At 36.3% G+C, this 17,030-nt stretch overlaps 1 protein-coding gene across 10 annotated transcripts in view; it reads right to left on the bottom strand.

The window, feature by feature from the left end:
* CDH12 (cadherin 12) overlaps positions 1-17,030 on the bottom strand; it is a 779,090-nt gene that overhangs the window by 29,836 nt on the left and 732,224 nt on the right. For all 10 annotated transcript variants that reach the window (XM_039346743.1, XM_039346742.1, XM_039346745.1 and 7 more), the window contains one exon: positions 8,947-9,134. In XM_039346743.1, the coding sequence (XP_039202677.1) occupies positions 8,947-9,134 (188 nt within the window). The remainder of the gene's footprint in view (positions 1-8,946; positions 9,135-17,030) is intronic.

Genomic DNA, 17,030 nt, shown 5'->3' with positions numbered 1-17,030 from the left:
AATAAAAACTTATTCGCAATAAATTCAAACAATTCAAAAGGAATATTAAAATCATTGATAAAACCATATATCATTACATTGCATAAAATATGCAAGACCCAATAAACAATAACATTATTCTGTTAAAAACAATAACACTGAACTGTAAAAACAATAACACTGTACTGTAAAAACAATAACAAAGAGTACACAATGATAATAAATGTTTAAATCTATCACAAATTACAAATCACTAAAAGCTCTGGAAGAAATAAAGTGCTATTATTATCTGACACAGAAAAGACAGTGTAGATACAAATGGAGTCAAAGATACACATGCCAGGATAATGTTGCAGGATCCAATCTGAGTCAGTCACCGGAACCAGAGTTTTAGTCTTTCAATCTGTTGGACTCATGCTGGAGCCCATCATCAGGTAAGTTTTTTCTCTCCAGAATGCATGCACTGAGCTGCTCCATGTATATAGTATTTATGTGGTGCCTGGTTGTGTGTGGCTTTTAGTTATTAATTGAGATATTGATGTGAGCTATTAAGTCATTGGTGGTTGTTTCCTAGTGCTGCTGCACTCTTGGCCCCTAAGTGCCTGATAAGCTGATAGTAAATCAGCACTCCTGTTGACTGAGGGCCCATTTCCCAGGCTTCAATAATTTCCATGGCATTTTTTTGTCCCTGTTCAGCCAAAAACCTTAGTAGGTACAAAATTGAATGTATGTCCTTGTTCATCGCAATGCGAGGCTACCAATGAGTTTGGGTCTCCTCGTCTAACTGCTCACTCATGTTCTTGTCATGTAGTGGTGAGCTTCCTCCCCATCTGATCAACATGGTCACAGGGGCAAGCCATGCAAGGAATACTGTAAATTACATTAGACATTTCTCTCACCTCCAAGCGACCTTTGTAATGCATGATTTGTCCTTTTATGGTAGCCTCTGGGTAGTGGCTGATGTCCACTCGCAGATCTTGGAAACTGCTTTCTACTGCTTCTGAAATGTTTTTGATGTATGGCAGAATGTGCCATACAATTGGTCTTGGTCAATGAAGATAGCACCAAGGTACTGATAACAGAGTACTGTATACTAATTATGAAACATCATTCTACAACATTTCATAGAGTTTTATCTCTATCAGAGCCTCCTTCACTCTGTTTTGCAAACTAAATCCAATAGCAACTTTAGATCCCAAATACTCGGGACCAACATTCTTGATCTGGGTCATTATTTTTCTTTGGCCAATGGAGGCTTCTTGCCAAGAGCAATAACTGCAGTGTCAATTTCATTAGCAAAGCGTTGAGTTAAACCATGTGCTGATTACTACATTTTCAGCCTGCTCTAGAAGAAAGATGATTCATTTGTCTCAAATAGGGAGCCACTGAGAGCCAAAAAGAAAAGTCAGTATTTCAAGATTATGCTAGACTACTAAATACTCAAGAGTTTTGCATCATAACCTGACACACAAACAAGAATTAAAACAACAACAACAATATTGATAAATTACCACTATTTAGTAGGGCATAAAGCAGGGTAGCAGAATCCTGATCTGAATCATTACTATGATTTGAATGTCCATGTAAAACAACTAGTTTTCTGGTCAGTAAAGGAAGATTTATTTACCAGCTATGAGATGCAAAAGTAAAAATGATCTGTATTCAAAAATAAAGCATCTATTAATATTTTAATGTTGATAAAGTGGTTCTAATTATGGTGAGACAGAACTAAACATACAAACACAGATGCAGGCATTAAAAAAAACCTACAGAAAAATCACAAGAATTATATATACCGACATATACTGTATATATAGGTACACATGTTTAAACATGCATGAATTCAAGAGCTAATATTTACAAAAACTAATTCTTCCACTTTTCAAATCATTTTCTTTCCACTTAAACCTCAGGTGGAATCTGAATTATCCCACTTTGGAGCAAAAAAAAAAAAAACCTACATAAAATCACAGCTTAAGCTTTCATAACAATTCAGAGTTTGAAGAAAGGCCTAACAGAATGTTTCTGTAATTTTATATTTTTAAAATAATACTGAAGAACACAACATAAGCAAAATGATTGACTAGACAATTGTTATAAAAAAAGCGGAAACACAAAAATAAAGGGATATATTTATGTTCATTCATAGTCTTTGCACAGTGCAAAGGAAACAAAACAGTGCTGTCTACTGTCTGTGAAGACTAGCACAGCTAAAGAGATTCTATATTTATCCACTGACTGGTATTGCGTGAACAGAATTAGGGAAGAATTCCTACACTGAATTAGCAATGCTGTTCAGCCTTAATCTAAGAAAATATGCTCTTGTACAGCTCTCTTTAATTTAAGCATGCAGTTAGTGACCCACCAGTCAAAGGCTATAAATTTTGGTATTTGGTATTCCCACTCAATCTGCTTTCATGAAGGAAAGCATAAATGCAACAACCTGAACATTTACATTATATGAACCACCATGGGCTGGCAAACATATGGACAACTCCTTGTATTATTTCAGTTCTTCTCCTATTCTATCCCTAAGGTTTTGTCTGGGAAATGATAGTTTTAAAATACATATTCACTAAATTGAAATGGGAAACGTTAAAAGCAAATGTTCATAATTGCTTTGTACCTGTTTGCCCATAAGAGCATAAGATTAATCCTGCTGAATTGGAACAAGGCCCATCTTAGATCAATATTTGTTTCTTACAGAGGCAAAATGGATGTCTCTACATGCTCGCAAGCAGGAGAAATATTCTTCACCATTGTGTTCCTTTCAGTTTAGTTAGTAATTAAAAGCATCTTACTTTCAACCTAGAAGAGTCTTCAACCTAATAGCTCTTGATCAACATTTCTTCCATGGATTTATCTTCTTTTGAAAACATCCACGTTAATAGCTATCACCACATCTTGTTTAAATGATGCATAAATACTATAAATAAATTGACTGCTTTGTTTTCAAATGTTCTTACTATGGAATCTGCTTTCACAGCTGCCACATGATGCTACATTGATTTATCTATCTCGACTACCTTCCTTCTTTCCCCAAACCCTGGCTGAGCTGTTAGTTGAGGAGTCTGATTCACCTACTGTATAATCTCTTGATCATTGAGTCAGAAGGAATTGAAAACTATCTCCTCTCTAATGGGGTGCACATCAGAAAAAAACAAAACAAAAAAAAACAAAACAAAACATCCTACCTTTCAAATCTTTTTTAAATGCATATGATCAGTTCTATAAATTTAACAATTCATTTGCAAAAAATCTTGTGTTTCTTTTTCTTACTTATCAGCTCTCTCCCACTGCTCTTTTAATGATTGCTGGCACACAGTGAGCTATTGAAAGTATTAACAGCATGCCAAACTCACAGAGCCCCCAGAGGAAATCAGGACAATCCTTTATGAATTTCTAGGGAAGACAGTTCCTCAGTTGTGGGGCAATCAACTAACTCTGCTATGTTTTCTTGCTGCACAAACTTGATAAATAAAGATAGACTAAGAGCAACATGGGATATGTAATGAAAGGTTCTCTTTCAGCCAGAATTCTACATGTTGGCTGCCTTATCCCATGTTGAAATGATGCAGAAATACTATACATAAATTGACAGCTTTATTTTCAATTGTTTTTCAAATTATAAATGTGATTTTTCCATCCAATTTCCACGTGGTTAAAATAATGTCATAGTGAGAAAGAGAAGAACCCACACAGTATGTCCCCTAGTATAATAGGGAACCTTATGAAATGTGCTCCTTTTTCAAGTCATCTGAAAGATCATAATGGGAGACCATAAATAATTATCTCTGCTATGTCCAGTCCCAGGTTTTTAAAACTAAATAATGTTAATTTATTGATTTCAATTCCTATTAGTTGGTTTGAACCAAATGCTACACCTTTCCTAGTGTATTACAGAATGGATAAAAATGAACAATATTCTATATAATTCTGCTTGTGAATTAGTGTGTACACTGGGTATACACAAGCCTGTCTCAGAGTAAATTCCATTATTGAAACATCCCACTGTTCTTTCTTCAACTGATTCAGTGAACCCTCTAGGGCAGTGGTTCTCAACCTTTTTAATGCCACGACCCCGAACTGGTCGTAAGTCAAGGATTACCCAACCGGTCGTAAGTCAAGGACTACCCAACTGGTTGTAAATCAAGGACTTTCCCTACCCGGGAGCGCCGCGCATGCGTGGTGCCGCCCCCTTCTCCGGCCGAGGCGTAGCTGGCAAGCAGCAGAGATGGTGCAGGCTGACCACCAGTTGGGCCACCAGCTGGCCCAGCCCAAGGGAGGTAAGGTACCCGCCTGGCCCCATGCACGCCAGCAACCCTCCCTGTGCCCGCCGGCCTCCCACCTCCCACCCCTGGCCCTCTTTTACTTACATTTTTAGGAGTTGCTCAGCAGGGAGGGGTGGAAACTCCCAGACAGCTCGCCTTTGCTGCAGACAACTTGCAGCACCGTTTGCAGACTGGGACTTTTGGCTGGCTCAGCAGGGCAGAGACAGCCTGGACAATTCCTACTGGCTTTTGAAAGCCAATAGAATTAGACTCTATTCAAGAGAGTCTATTCTATTGGCTTTCAAAAGCCAATAGAATAAAAGGGAGAAGCACAGCTAAGGAAAAGGGGGAAAAAAATGGCGGACTGCGTTGTTTGGCGACCCCTGTGAAATGGTCGTTCGACCCGAAATAGGGTCCCGACCCACAGATTGAGAACTGCTGCTCTAGGGTATCTATCTATGATTTGGCTACTTGAATGAATCCAGCATCAATAAAATTCCTGCATGTTATTTTTAAGTTGATGTTTTTCAGTTAAATGTTTCCACTGGCATTTCTTTCTTAATATATAATGGCCTTTGTACAAGCAGGAATAGCTTGAGAAACTGCATTTGATGCTCTCCAGCATAATCAGATGTTAAAGTTGTCAGGGTTGAGAAACACCGAGCTACAGTAACAGAAATTAGAAAGCCTTTTCCCTTCCTTCCAAAGACTATCAAGGTGGACCACTTTAAGTTTCTTTCTAAAACCTTCTTTTTTTCCCTCAGACTTTGTGTTTTGCACATGATCTGCAAGGTTATCTCTGTGATTCTCTTTAGTATTTCTTATCAGGCTCTAAGGCTTATTCCTTCTGATGTTAGGATAGGAGAATCTGAGGCTCTGAAAACTATTCACTCCTTTCCTGAACAGCTACTATCCCTGCTACATTCAGCTGGTTTATTTATTTCCAATAGATAGAAAAAACAAAAGCATCCATAAACGTTTCTCCATTCATATTCCTAACATGTGGGCTGCAGATGATAGAACATCAAGTATTTTGAATTACTCCAAACTAGAATCTCCTAAATAAATAATAAAATTGCTCTGCTAGAGACCATACAAACACTTTTCAGCTATAATGCTAACAAACTTAGTTAGCTTAGTTTTATTTGGCTGCTATTTTTACACAAACCACTATGTGGCATCAGAACACATAAGATTATCAGCAAGGTATCAGACATTCTTAGGAAATAGCAGGGTTGTAGCCTGTTTTAAAGTCAAGAAGTTAGCAACTGCATTTTGAGATATAAGATGAATTACACGTATCTACTCTGCCCTTTCCCCATAAATTATGTGTTACGAAAGTAATTGAAAATAATTAGAACTAGAATCTAATACATATTCTTCCAGTCAGCAAATTTGTTATCATTTTCCCCTTAGGTAATACAAAAGGTTTTGACATGCATTGAAGCATATATTAATAACAAGTTCTGGAATATATCTTATTTAACTTTACTGCAGTCATTAACCTGCCCAAGAGAATTGGTATTCAAATACCATATTTTCCGGCGTATGAGACGACTCGGCGTATAAGACAACCCCCGACTTGCATGGTTTAGAAAGTTGTCTTATATGCCAGAAAATACGGTATTCAAAATATCCAAAACTAAACTGACAATGCCAAGATAGTTAAGGAAAGTACATACAGACAAAAAAAATGGCTAAAAGACAATCTGAAACCAAATATACCAAAAAGCTTACTCAGGCTACACATATACAACAAGAAAAAAATAAAATTAGCAATCTGGGTAATATAAACTTAGAATAGCAGTATAAAATACAAGTATTACAGAAATCCATATACATATATACACACACATAAATATGCATACACGCACCCACACACAATGTGTGCGTGGGTATGTGAAATATATAGGAAAGAAAAAGTAAAGGAAAACGAAAAATGACTTCCAACTTTCTATGTTACAGATATGAATTAAAAAAACAAAAAAATTCTTACTTTAAGACTAATGTAAGTCTACATTATTTCTATAATCCCATTAACTTCTAATCATGAAATCCACAAATCAACATTTAACTTTTTTCAGTTCGCCAGAGTTGTGGTGGCACAGTAAGACTCATGGTGGTGCAGTGGTTAGAATGCAGTATTGTAGGCTAATTCTGCTAACTGTCAGCAGTTCAGTTCTCACTGGCTCAAAGTTGATTCAGCTTTCCATCCTTACAAGATCAGTAACACGAGGACCCAGACTGTTGAGGGCAATATGTTGACTCTGTAAACTGCTTAGAGAGGGCTGTAAAGCACTATGAAGCAGTATATAAGTCTAATATTATTATTGCTGTTCTCTCAAAAAATCCAAAAGTGATTTCCAACTAGAAACAAAAGTGGTCAATTTTGCCATCTCTGCCAATTCCATCAGTTTCACCATCCATTTGGTCCATTGTGGGTATTTGAACATCCTTCTATCTTTGTGCATATAAAGATCTTGCTGCTGTTATCATATATATAAGCAAATTTCCATAAGGTGTTTCCATTTGTTTATCATTAAATCTAAAAGAAAAGTCTTTGGTTTCAATTGTATATTCATTTTAAAATTTTATGGATCAAAATACATATCTGCTCTCAACATTTTTTAGCTTTCTCGTTTGTCCACCAGAGATATAAAAAAAAATGTACCTTTCGTTATATTTCCAACAAATATTTGAAATTCCCTTATACATTTTGACATTTATCCAGTGTCATATGATAGTATGCCTCATTTTATAAAAAATTCTCTTTAAGATAATAATTCAATGTACATTTCCAGCCTTTCTTCCACAAATTCTCCCATTGGTTAATTTATATATTATATCCATACATGTTATTTAGTTTAACAACTAGAGGAAATTAGTTACAAGACAGTACTGATGATCTGAATTGAATTGCTACTTGATTTTGTGAATCTGGCTTCAGATAGACTTTGCTGGTGACAAATACTAAATTGCTAATAGTTAAGAATTAGATGAAGATAAAAAACAACACTGAGATCAAAAGAGAAATTCCAAGCAGATTTTATGGAAAACTAGAAGCAGACTAAGGACTCACTCATGCACATGGAAACAATGGCTGACTAATTTGCAAACATAAGCAGGGGTGGATGAACCATATCTGATGAAATATTCTCAGTAGAAAATGTAATGTTCACATTGTTTTCAATCTTTTCTTCCCCAGTGGAGAGATGGATGTTGCAGCTATGTGGGGGCAGCATAGGAAAGCTTTTTAATATCAGTGTCTTTCTTCATCTTATGGGAAGAATCCAGAGAAAGAAATATTTTAGGAAATATTAAAAAGGCAGAATATATTTCCCCAAGGGAATAATGGACAAGTTCTTTAAAAAAGACAGAAACCAGCCCCCAGAAACCAGCCCCAGCCCTTCTTCTCCAAGCAGAAACTAGGCAGAGGGCAGCTTTTAGAAATGTAATAATCCCAGATGTAATAATCCATTCGGGAAGGTTGGAGCCAAGAAGCTATTAGGAAGACAAAGACACTTAAAATCTACATACCCCCACCCAAATTCTAAGGACAGGAGACATAATAGGATTAACCCACCAATACCAAAAGGGCACACTCAGACTCAGGTCAAAGTACATGACACAGGAAATACAAAGCCTCAAACAGGAACAAGAAAGAACCTCAAGAGCCCCAGAAGGTATAAAAACCCACCGCTCCCTGCTACATGTGGACAGTTTTTCCAGAGCCATCTTTCTGCCTGGCTCTCTTCTTCAATAAACTACAACGTTCTTTCTAAAGCAGTCTCCATTTTGTTGTTCCCAGCTTGGACTAAACCCTGATGAAGATTTTTCTCTCAACAATCTAAAATCCTCACATTTACCTGTATAAACTACATCCAAATGAGCCCCAGGGTGCAATTACTTTTCACAGATTTACAGAGAACTGAAAGTTTATTTAAGTTGCTGTACAATTAAGCCAACTATGTAGCAATAATTTGGATTAGCCTTAGATTTTGCTTATGTGTAGGTTCAGCTGCCTGAATTTATGCTACAAAAAACTGCAATTAGAAAAAAATCTGCTTCTGAAGGTTTTAGACATATAAAATCTAGTGCCCCTAACATTTTTTTTTCTATTTCATTTTCCTGTTCTGATAAGTTTGCAGCTTCAAAATGTTTTGATTGTAAAGAAAAAGGTTTGTGATATGATGCTATAGTAGGATCACACCATCCAGTGCTTCAGCATAACTAGCAAGTCTTTAAAAATATAAATGCTCTTTGTGCAATGAAAGAAACAAAGAAACAGAGCAAAAATCCCCAAACAAAACATTTGCTGACTAAATTTAGATTGTATAACAAGTCTTAGTTATGTTCTTCCATTTCATTTGAACTGGGTAAATCTCTATCTAAAGAAGCCAGGATTTTAAACCATGATTTGAAGTACCATTTGATAGCCTGACATTTTCAGAAGAGTGCAAGCATACTTACCCATCTTGAATGAAATTACAAAGTACTGTGAATCAGTTTTCATGCCAAACTATAAAAAAGTTTGCACTTGGACAAAAATCATAATTATGACTAAATATGAACGTGTAAATCATACATCGGGATCATTTCTGATCCAGTCACACATGCCAGTAAGTCTGATGTCTTATCAATTTATCTGAGTATATTAAATTGAGGCAGACAATTATCCTGTATCTTTGCTAAATACCTTTTTCAGTTTGATGATTCCTTCTTGTGTGTTCTCATCTGTGCTAATGTCAAATAAGTTTCCCCCATCTCCTGGAACAATGGTATATTCAATTTCAGCATTTTTCCCAAAATCAGGATCTACTGCTCTGATTCTTCCAACAGCTGAACCAACAAGAGATGACTCTGGTACTTTCAGGTGGAAGATACCTAAGATGAAGTGACAATTTGATCATCCCTTGACCAGTTATAAAAAAAATTATCAGAAAACAAATACATCCTATATTATCATTATCAACACAGCACACCACATGAATGGACTATATAATTCTTATATTAACACAGATAGAAATCTTCCTCTTTGTATGAGAGCTAGCAAATCTCAAATTCTTACATAAAACATTACCACACTACCATATGCCGATATCACACATTCTGAGAACACTAATCTTCTTTAATTAGCAATAAGTAGAGATAAACATTAAGGGCTCTCTCTCATATGCATATATGGTGATGTGTTCTCCTCCCACCCTTGAGTTGAGAGAAAAGAATGTCAATTTTCTTTTCAAATGCAGGAGCAATGTGTTGCACGTATTGTAACATGGGGTAGTTTCTAGGCAGCACCAGCAGAATCCCTATTGTCTTTCCCCCTCCTAATCAGGAACATCTGCCCACAGGAAAATGAGCTGCCATTAGCAATTCTGGATGTGTGAGAGATCACAAATGACTTTATTCAAAATGAAAGCTTAGATGAGTAGAACGTCTCTTGGTGAATGGCCTTTTAATGGAAGGTGGAAAAATGGCTATGTTACTGTTCCAAAATGAATCAGCACCAGAAGAAAAATATTTATAGTTATTTTTAATCCAGATTGGAAAACAACTCTTTCTCTTTTCTCAGTGGCTGCTGGGAATTCTGGCAATCTACTGCTGATATTCCTATAGAACTTTATGGATATGGTGTCCAAACTCTTGGGAAAAATTGCTGCAATGAATCATGACATACTCTGTTCTAGTTCTAGCAAAAGTTGTCTGAGGGTGGTCTTCTGTCACAAAAACAAATGACTGGTGGGCTGAAGATGACACCAAAATTGTTGAGACCATATATAATCTTGGAGTTTCAAGCTATGCATTTATAGATTAAGTTTTGATGATACCAGAGCAATGGTTGTTTTGACATAACATGTCTGTTAGACAGAGTTAAAACAGATGGTCTGAAAAATCCTTTTCATTGCTTGAAGTGTTCCCCTTGTGGGTAGGAAGAACTTTTAGTAGTTCAAAAAAAAAAAATTGAGAGAATGTCTCCACTGTTACAAGATGCTCCTATTCCAAAAAGGAAAAATAATGTCTAACATTTCGATAATTATTTCAGAGAACAATTATTTTGACTTCCATCAAAACTAAAAGCCTGGGCTTTTGTGCTGATACTTGATATGGAGTTATCCCACACCCCTTCTTCCTCTGAAATAAGCCTTTAAGGAATAAATAGGGCATCATAAGAAGAGCAGTTCCTTAGTTTCTCCATGGATTAACCAGGTGGCAAGCTGGAGTATCATTTAGACATATGAATTTGGTTTTATTTATCCCTAAACAAAAGAAATTATACAAATAGACTTTGTCAGTTTATTTGAGATGAAATCTCCATTGTTGAGACTTTAAAAGGAAACATATAACATTAAATCTTGCTTGTGTGAGGGTCCCAGTACATGCACGGAACTTGACCAATGAAGAAGTTATCCATATTTTCATACGTCAGAGTATTCTTATAGCTGTGCACTTAATGCCTCTAAAGCTTTGCATTGTGCCTATGATATTATCCTTATATTGTTCCTGTTGAGATTGTAAAGAAAAAATGAATACAGAGAATAACAAAGATTAAGCACTTAAAGTATAGCAGGCAATTTTTAACATTCAGAACTATATGTTCTTTTAAAAAAAAATGTAAAAGATGAAGTGTATGGGTCAGAAAAATGGGGGATCCATAAGAATAAGTGGAGTTTCACATGGAGTAAGTTTTATTAAGACTTGGATATGGTGTTCTGTTTGTATAGATGTGTAAACTTAAATGGAGATTACTTCACTTCTCTTTTCCCAGAAATCAAGGAATTATACTGCTGGGCATGATATTAAAATTCAGAGGCTGGAAAAAAAAGAAGAGCTAGGAATCATATATGTTCACTTCTGAGCAAAAGCTTTATTTAGTTAAGCTATCATTTAAACTGATTGTGATTTGGGGCATGTCAATTCCCAAGTGTGGCATTGGGTTCAAAGAAAATCTCTATTATTTGTGTTTAAGATTGAATCACTTAAGAACTGCTAGACACAAGCTTCCTAAAATTATAATTCCATGCATGCTGAACCTGTAAAATATTTATGTTATATATAGAAGGATTTACTTCTGAGTAAATATGACTGAGGTACCAAAGTCTCAAGACAGACAAGTTTTCTGGCAACACATATTTTACTTTACTTTAATATGTTATTTTATTCTGTTTTGTTTTGTTTTGTTAGCCATTCAACTCTAGAATGACTCTGAGCATATATGAAAAGAGAAATCAAGTTCCAGACACATAAAACTGATTATTTTGAGAATATATAATATTAGACTGATGAAATATCATTTCTTTTTTTTTACTATTGTACATCAGTACCATTATATTTTCAATACTTGTTGAAATATGGAATAAAACTGTGCAAACCCTTCAAGAGGATTGCAGTCTGCTAAAAAAAAAATGGCCAAGAGTCTTGCATGCTGAGACAAAAATAGCTTATGAAGCGGCCACATAAGCCTAAAAAAATGACATAGTTTCCTCAATCATCCAAAAGCAGGGTTATTTATTTATTAGACTTTTGTTCTGCCTATATTACTTAACTAGTAAGTCAAGCTGTTGAACATACATAATAGTCCTTCCTCTTCCAATTTTCTCCCAATAGCCATAAAGCACATTGCTACTGTTGGCAATCCCTGGGGGGTTGTGGTTGCCACTGTTAACTGGATCCCACTGTCATTAGGTGAGGTAGTTTCTTACTGGGTCCCCACAACAAAGGTCAGTGGGGATGCTGGTAGGAAGTTGCAAGTCCCAGACTGTAGGCAATTAAGTGATTCCTGCCAGCTGGAGGAGGAAGCATATTCTTTGGAGGCTGCAGATAAGGCTGATTTTCTTATTGTTGTTGAATTGCATAAGTGAAATCCAGATTTAGATACCAAAATTGAAATTCTGATCTTTGACCAGCATTACAAATAAGAAAAAAGAAAACAAATTTCGATAGCAAATCTATTATCTCTCAAAGTGTTATAAAACAATGGAATAGTACATCTAAATATAAGTTTTGTGTAGCTGCATGGCTTAGTATTGGCATTTGACATCTCAAAGAGTTAAAAGTTAATATGCCTTAAAAATAATGAACATAAAATTTACCTGTATCATATGAGCCCCAAATTTGGAAATAACTGGGGAGAACAAAGTGCACTTTAGATTATTGTATACAGGTTGTCCTTGCTTATCCACCATTTGTTCAACAATCATTCACTGTTATGACAGTATTGAAAAAAACCTGCTTTACAATCTATTTATAATAATTTACAACCTTCACAATATTCTCCAATCATGTGATTATCATTACAGTCAGTATGCATTGTCCTGTACCTGAACTGTGGTACTTCCCCCCCCCCTTTTTTTTTCCACCCTTGCAGGACAGATTGATTGGAAAGAAAGTGTTTGCAAGCAAATAAGCTATGTGTTCTTCTACAAATCAAAAAGAATGTGATTGTGCTGGTAGCCCGGGGCTGGCAGCTGCAGGCGCACTACACAAACAGCTTAATATACTCTCTTGAAATCTCTTTTCTCCAATCTTTCTACTCTGGGGATTAGGTTTGGGGGAGAAAAAAAAACCAAGCAATTTTTGCATGCTATCTTTCTTTTGTCTGACCTTTTCCAGAAATCAGCATAATCACATTGCTCTTGATGTGTAGAAAAATAAACAGTTTACTCTCTTGAAATACCTCCCCAATCTATCTGCTCTTTGGGGTGGAGGTAGAAGAAAGGAATGACCATGTAAAGCAGAGATTACTTACAGAAACAGCTTGCTTTTCCCCATCCCACCCCTCGCAGAGAGATTGGAGAGAAAGAGATTTCAAGAGAGTAAGCTCTTTGTTCTTTTACATATTGAAAGCAAATGCAATCGGGAAGCAATCAAGCAAAGGAGAAACTGCTTACAAAATCACTTGCATTCAATGTGTACAAGGCAGTAAGCAGGCATTTAAACATTACAAAGGGTGGGGGAGTACTTAGGAGGCAAACAAAAGTCAAAGGTCTGAAACTGACTAGTTTAGTCTCTTTTCACAGGGGGGCATAGTCGTGGTCATTTCCCACTTAGCAACCACATTGTTTAATGGCAGAGTTACCAATCCCAAAGAGTGAATATCTGTAAGGGAACACCATTGGAAGATGTGGGCAAGAGTTTCCACTTCCTTAAGGTAATAAGAGCACACCTTATACATTACAATTAAACAGAAAAAAACTGCAGACAGAATCATTCCAGACACATTATGGTAGTGATAATTCAGGAGTTTTAGATACAGCTTATGCTCTGGAGCAAACTGCAAAATCAATATGTTTTAACTGAATGTGCTGTCATTTTACAATCCACACTTCTCTTGCCATAATTCAAATGGTTAAAAACCTGACTAGCAATAAGCTGATTTAAAGTATTATATTAATAATCCTATATGGCCATGACTTCAGCAGGAGAAGGAGATGATTAATGTGCAATTTTGAACTAGGATTATACCAGTGTATAAATTGTCATATGAATAAGGATCACAATTATACTTCCCTTCCAACATTCTGCAAATATATGATGCAGCCTTTAATAGAGGAAATACAATAAAGCTGATGTTGAAAATTGAGCCAAACCCCTCTCAGAAACGCTGGCAAATGGGTCACATAGATAGATTACTTTTCTATTCTTCATTAATGAGTACACATTTACCTCCATCTTCAAAGGGATATAACCTACTGGGGCATTTTTACTTCTTTCTCTCCAATTTCTTTTGGAGAACTGCAGAGCATTACAGTCAATTAAGGAAGAGGTTTCTGTCTTAAAAACAAAGAGACATGGTTGGCTCTCTATCATGACTCACATCAGCGAAGTTGCACACTGCTTATTTCAAACAGTTTGCGCTGCAAGAGTCTGTTTGTAACCATCTGACGTTCGAGTGTTTTCCAGAAATTCAACAACAATGAAAACTGAGGTCATTCAAATTAATCTGAAATTCTGATGGATTCTTCAACTCCTGCCAAACTCATGTTTCTGATGACTTACTGTGTAATTATACTGCCACCGTCCACCAGTAATAGTACCTTAGTAGCAAATGGAACATCTTAATGGATCTTACCTTGGCAGCATACTGTTAGGGGAAATAATGAAAACAAACAACTGAAGGATAAAATGTTAGATTCACTTTGCCATTTCCTTTGACTAATTACAGGGAAGAAGGACTGTATAAGAAGAAAGAATTAAGAAGCATGCCATTTTTTCTGGCAGCCTTGTAAGGTTATTTCTCTTTTTCTGTTCAAAGTTATTGGCCTGTATCTAAATGTAACCATGCACAAAGTAAATGCACTGAAATCAGCAGGGTCCCATTGATTTCAGTGAATCACTGAATTATCTTTCCATATCGTACTTGTCCATATGAGGGAATACTTAGCTTTATAAAAGAGCCATATATTGTATTAAAAATGGTAAAAAAGGTAACAAATGTTACTGGAAAAAAGTGGGCAGAAAACACACATTTGTGTGCATAACAGAAAATGAATCAAAATATGCAGATTGAGGAAAATATGCACAATTTTCCCGGTGGGTTTAATAAAACGCACAAATGGATTCTGAAGTGAGATAGAATAAATGTAAGGTTAAAAATGAGAACTGAAACTTGAACTTGATGGATTAATTCATCCATACTGGTGACCTTACCAACTGAACATCAGCCACACAGCCTATCTTGCTTTTGCAGGCCTACATGTGGTCTATCAGTGACTTGTGTTCAGTTCTGATACGGACAAATAGTAGTTTCAAAACACAATAAAATAAGAAGGGAGGGAGGGAGGGAGGGAGGGAGGGAGAAAGGAAGGAAGGAAGGAAGGAAGGAAGGAAGGAAGGAAGGAAGGAAGGAAGGAAGGAAGGAAGGAAGGAAGGAAGGAAGATTTCCTAAATCAATCGTTTGTTCCAAGAGTGGAGATACTGAATTTTGGGTGGTAAAAAAAGTGAGCTGGAGGAAAAAAAAGAGAGAGAAAATGTGTTTTGTTAGATGGGGTTGCAGGCATTAAATATAAAGAATGTATGTTTCTGATATGGGAAAATATTGGGCTGGAAAGAGAAAAGAGAAACAAAGACAAATGGAAAGGAAGAATGGCACTCTGGTGGATGAGAATAACAAGGAGATCTGAGAAAGGGGATCTGAGATCTACCCTGAAAAAGGAAGCTGGAAGAGAACAGTGGGCAACTTAGATGGCCACTCAACTTAGAAACTCAGCTTAGGTGGTTCATAGAAAGAGGTAGCTGGTGATGGCAAGCTGATGGTGGCTGCAGGAGGCAGAAAATCACTTTTCTTGATACTGGATTTTTTTTTTTCAAGCTCCCAAATAATCCATCATTATACGTTTAACATGGCAGAATGTAATTTATCTAAGTCTGCTGTAAAACGTTTGAAACCTGACAGTACAAAATATGTTCCTAGGCAAGACTTTCACATTTTATCGAGTTTTGGGCTGTCTTGGTTAGCTGTGTGAAATATGAGGGAGATATACGGAAGCAAGGGAAGAAAAACTATGGAAAAAAAAACTTTTCTACTTGATATTATTTCTAAAGGGATAATAATGGAAATAGAATAATCCTGTAAATTTTAGATTCAAAAGATGGTCACATAGGTAGGAGTCAGTGCCAGACTCCTGCAAAGGGCAAGCTGATTCCAAATGCCACACAATCTTGATTTATTTAAAGGCAGCACCGCTGTAATTTACACATGAACAAATTGCCTTTGCTCAGCTGAAGTTACCCAAATGGCAACAGTGACTATCGGAAAATGTCACATTGTATTAAGTTAACTGCTTTACTTCTTACTTCCCCTGTGAAACATTTAATGTTTACAATATAATTGAATTCACAGATATTATGTGAGCTTTGGGTATAACACTGCCCCTCAACTGTCCCCTGACTTGATACATCACAGCTGATTCACACAACCAAGTGTTCATGAAGTGACACTGGTTTGTAATTTGATTTCACTGTTTGCATTTGGTTTAGGCTTATTGTTTGCTGGCGTTATTTACTAAACGCTTAATTGGAATTGTGTTTTTTTCTAATGTGTTATGAATTGTTAAAGCTGCCTTGTGATGCTCTGCTGAGCTTCTATAAATAAAAATAAATATAAACGTAAGTTCATCATTCAGAGTTGCATAAAAGATTATGGCTCATTCCAAATTCATATAAAGCTGGGACGGTACCCATAAATGTCATAAAATTATTACTGATTGTACTTTTCCTTTGAATAGTTATGGGCTGTGATGAGTTCTGAGCAATCATACCATCAGCACTCTTATTTGTCTGTGGTTTCTCAATTTAAAATACCTTTTCCCCTCCTTGCTCGAAATGTTCCAATAGGTAGGATTAGCATCTTATCTTCAATTCTTAATATAAACTCTTAAATTCAAGGCACGGAAGACTGATTAAAACATTAAGCTGTCCTGTCCATGGAGATCATTAAGGAAGCTTTGTTCCAACCTTTTGGGTACCAGAGACTGGTTCTGTGGAGAGAGCTTTTTCCACGGACTGGAGGGTGTGTGGTTTTGTGTGTTGCCTGCATCCCACGGATGGGGCTTTGCTTCTTTGTGCGGACCAGTTGCTGGCATGCCACGGCCCGGTACTGGTCCATGGACTGGGGGTTAGTAATTGGTTTACCTTTTGTGAGCATTATATCAGTAAGATACTATTTAGTATTAAAATGAAATAGTGAGTATATTCAGACTAGAGTATTCCTATGGGAGCCCACTACTACGTATTATATATCTAATTGCTTTTGCATTCTTTCCTCCCAGTAAGAAGCAATAA

This window comes from Crotalus tigris, unplaced genomic scaffold, assembly GCF_016545835.1.
Source record: "Crotalus tigris isolate CLP2741 ecotype Arizona unplaced genomic scaffold, ASM1654583v1 scf7180000018018.2415403412:4055106, whole genome shotgun sequence".
Classification (NCBI taxonomy): domain Eukaryota; kingdom Metazoa; phylum Chordata; class Lepidosauria; order Squamata; family Viperidae; genus Crotalus; species Crotalus tigris.
Note: the sequence above shows the minus strand (reverse complement) of the source record. Positions and strands in the feature narration are given on the sequence as shown.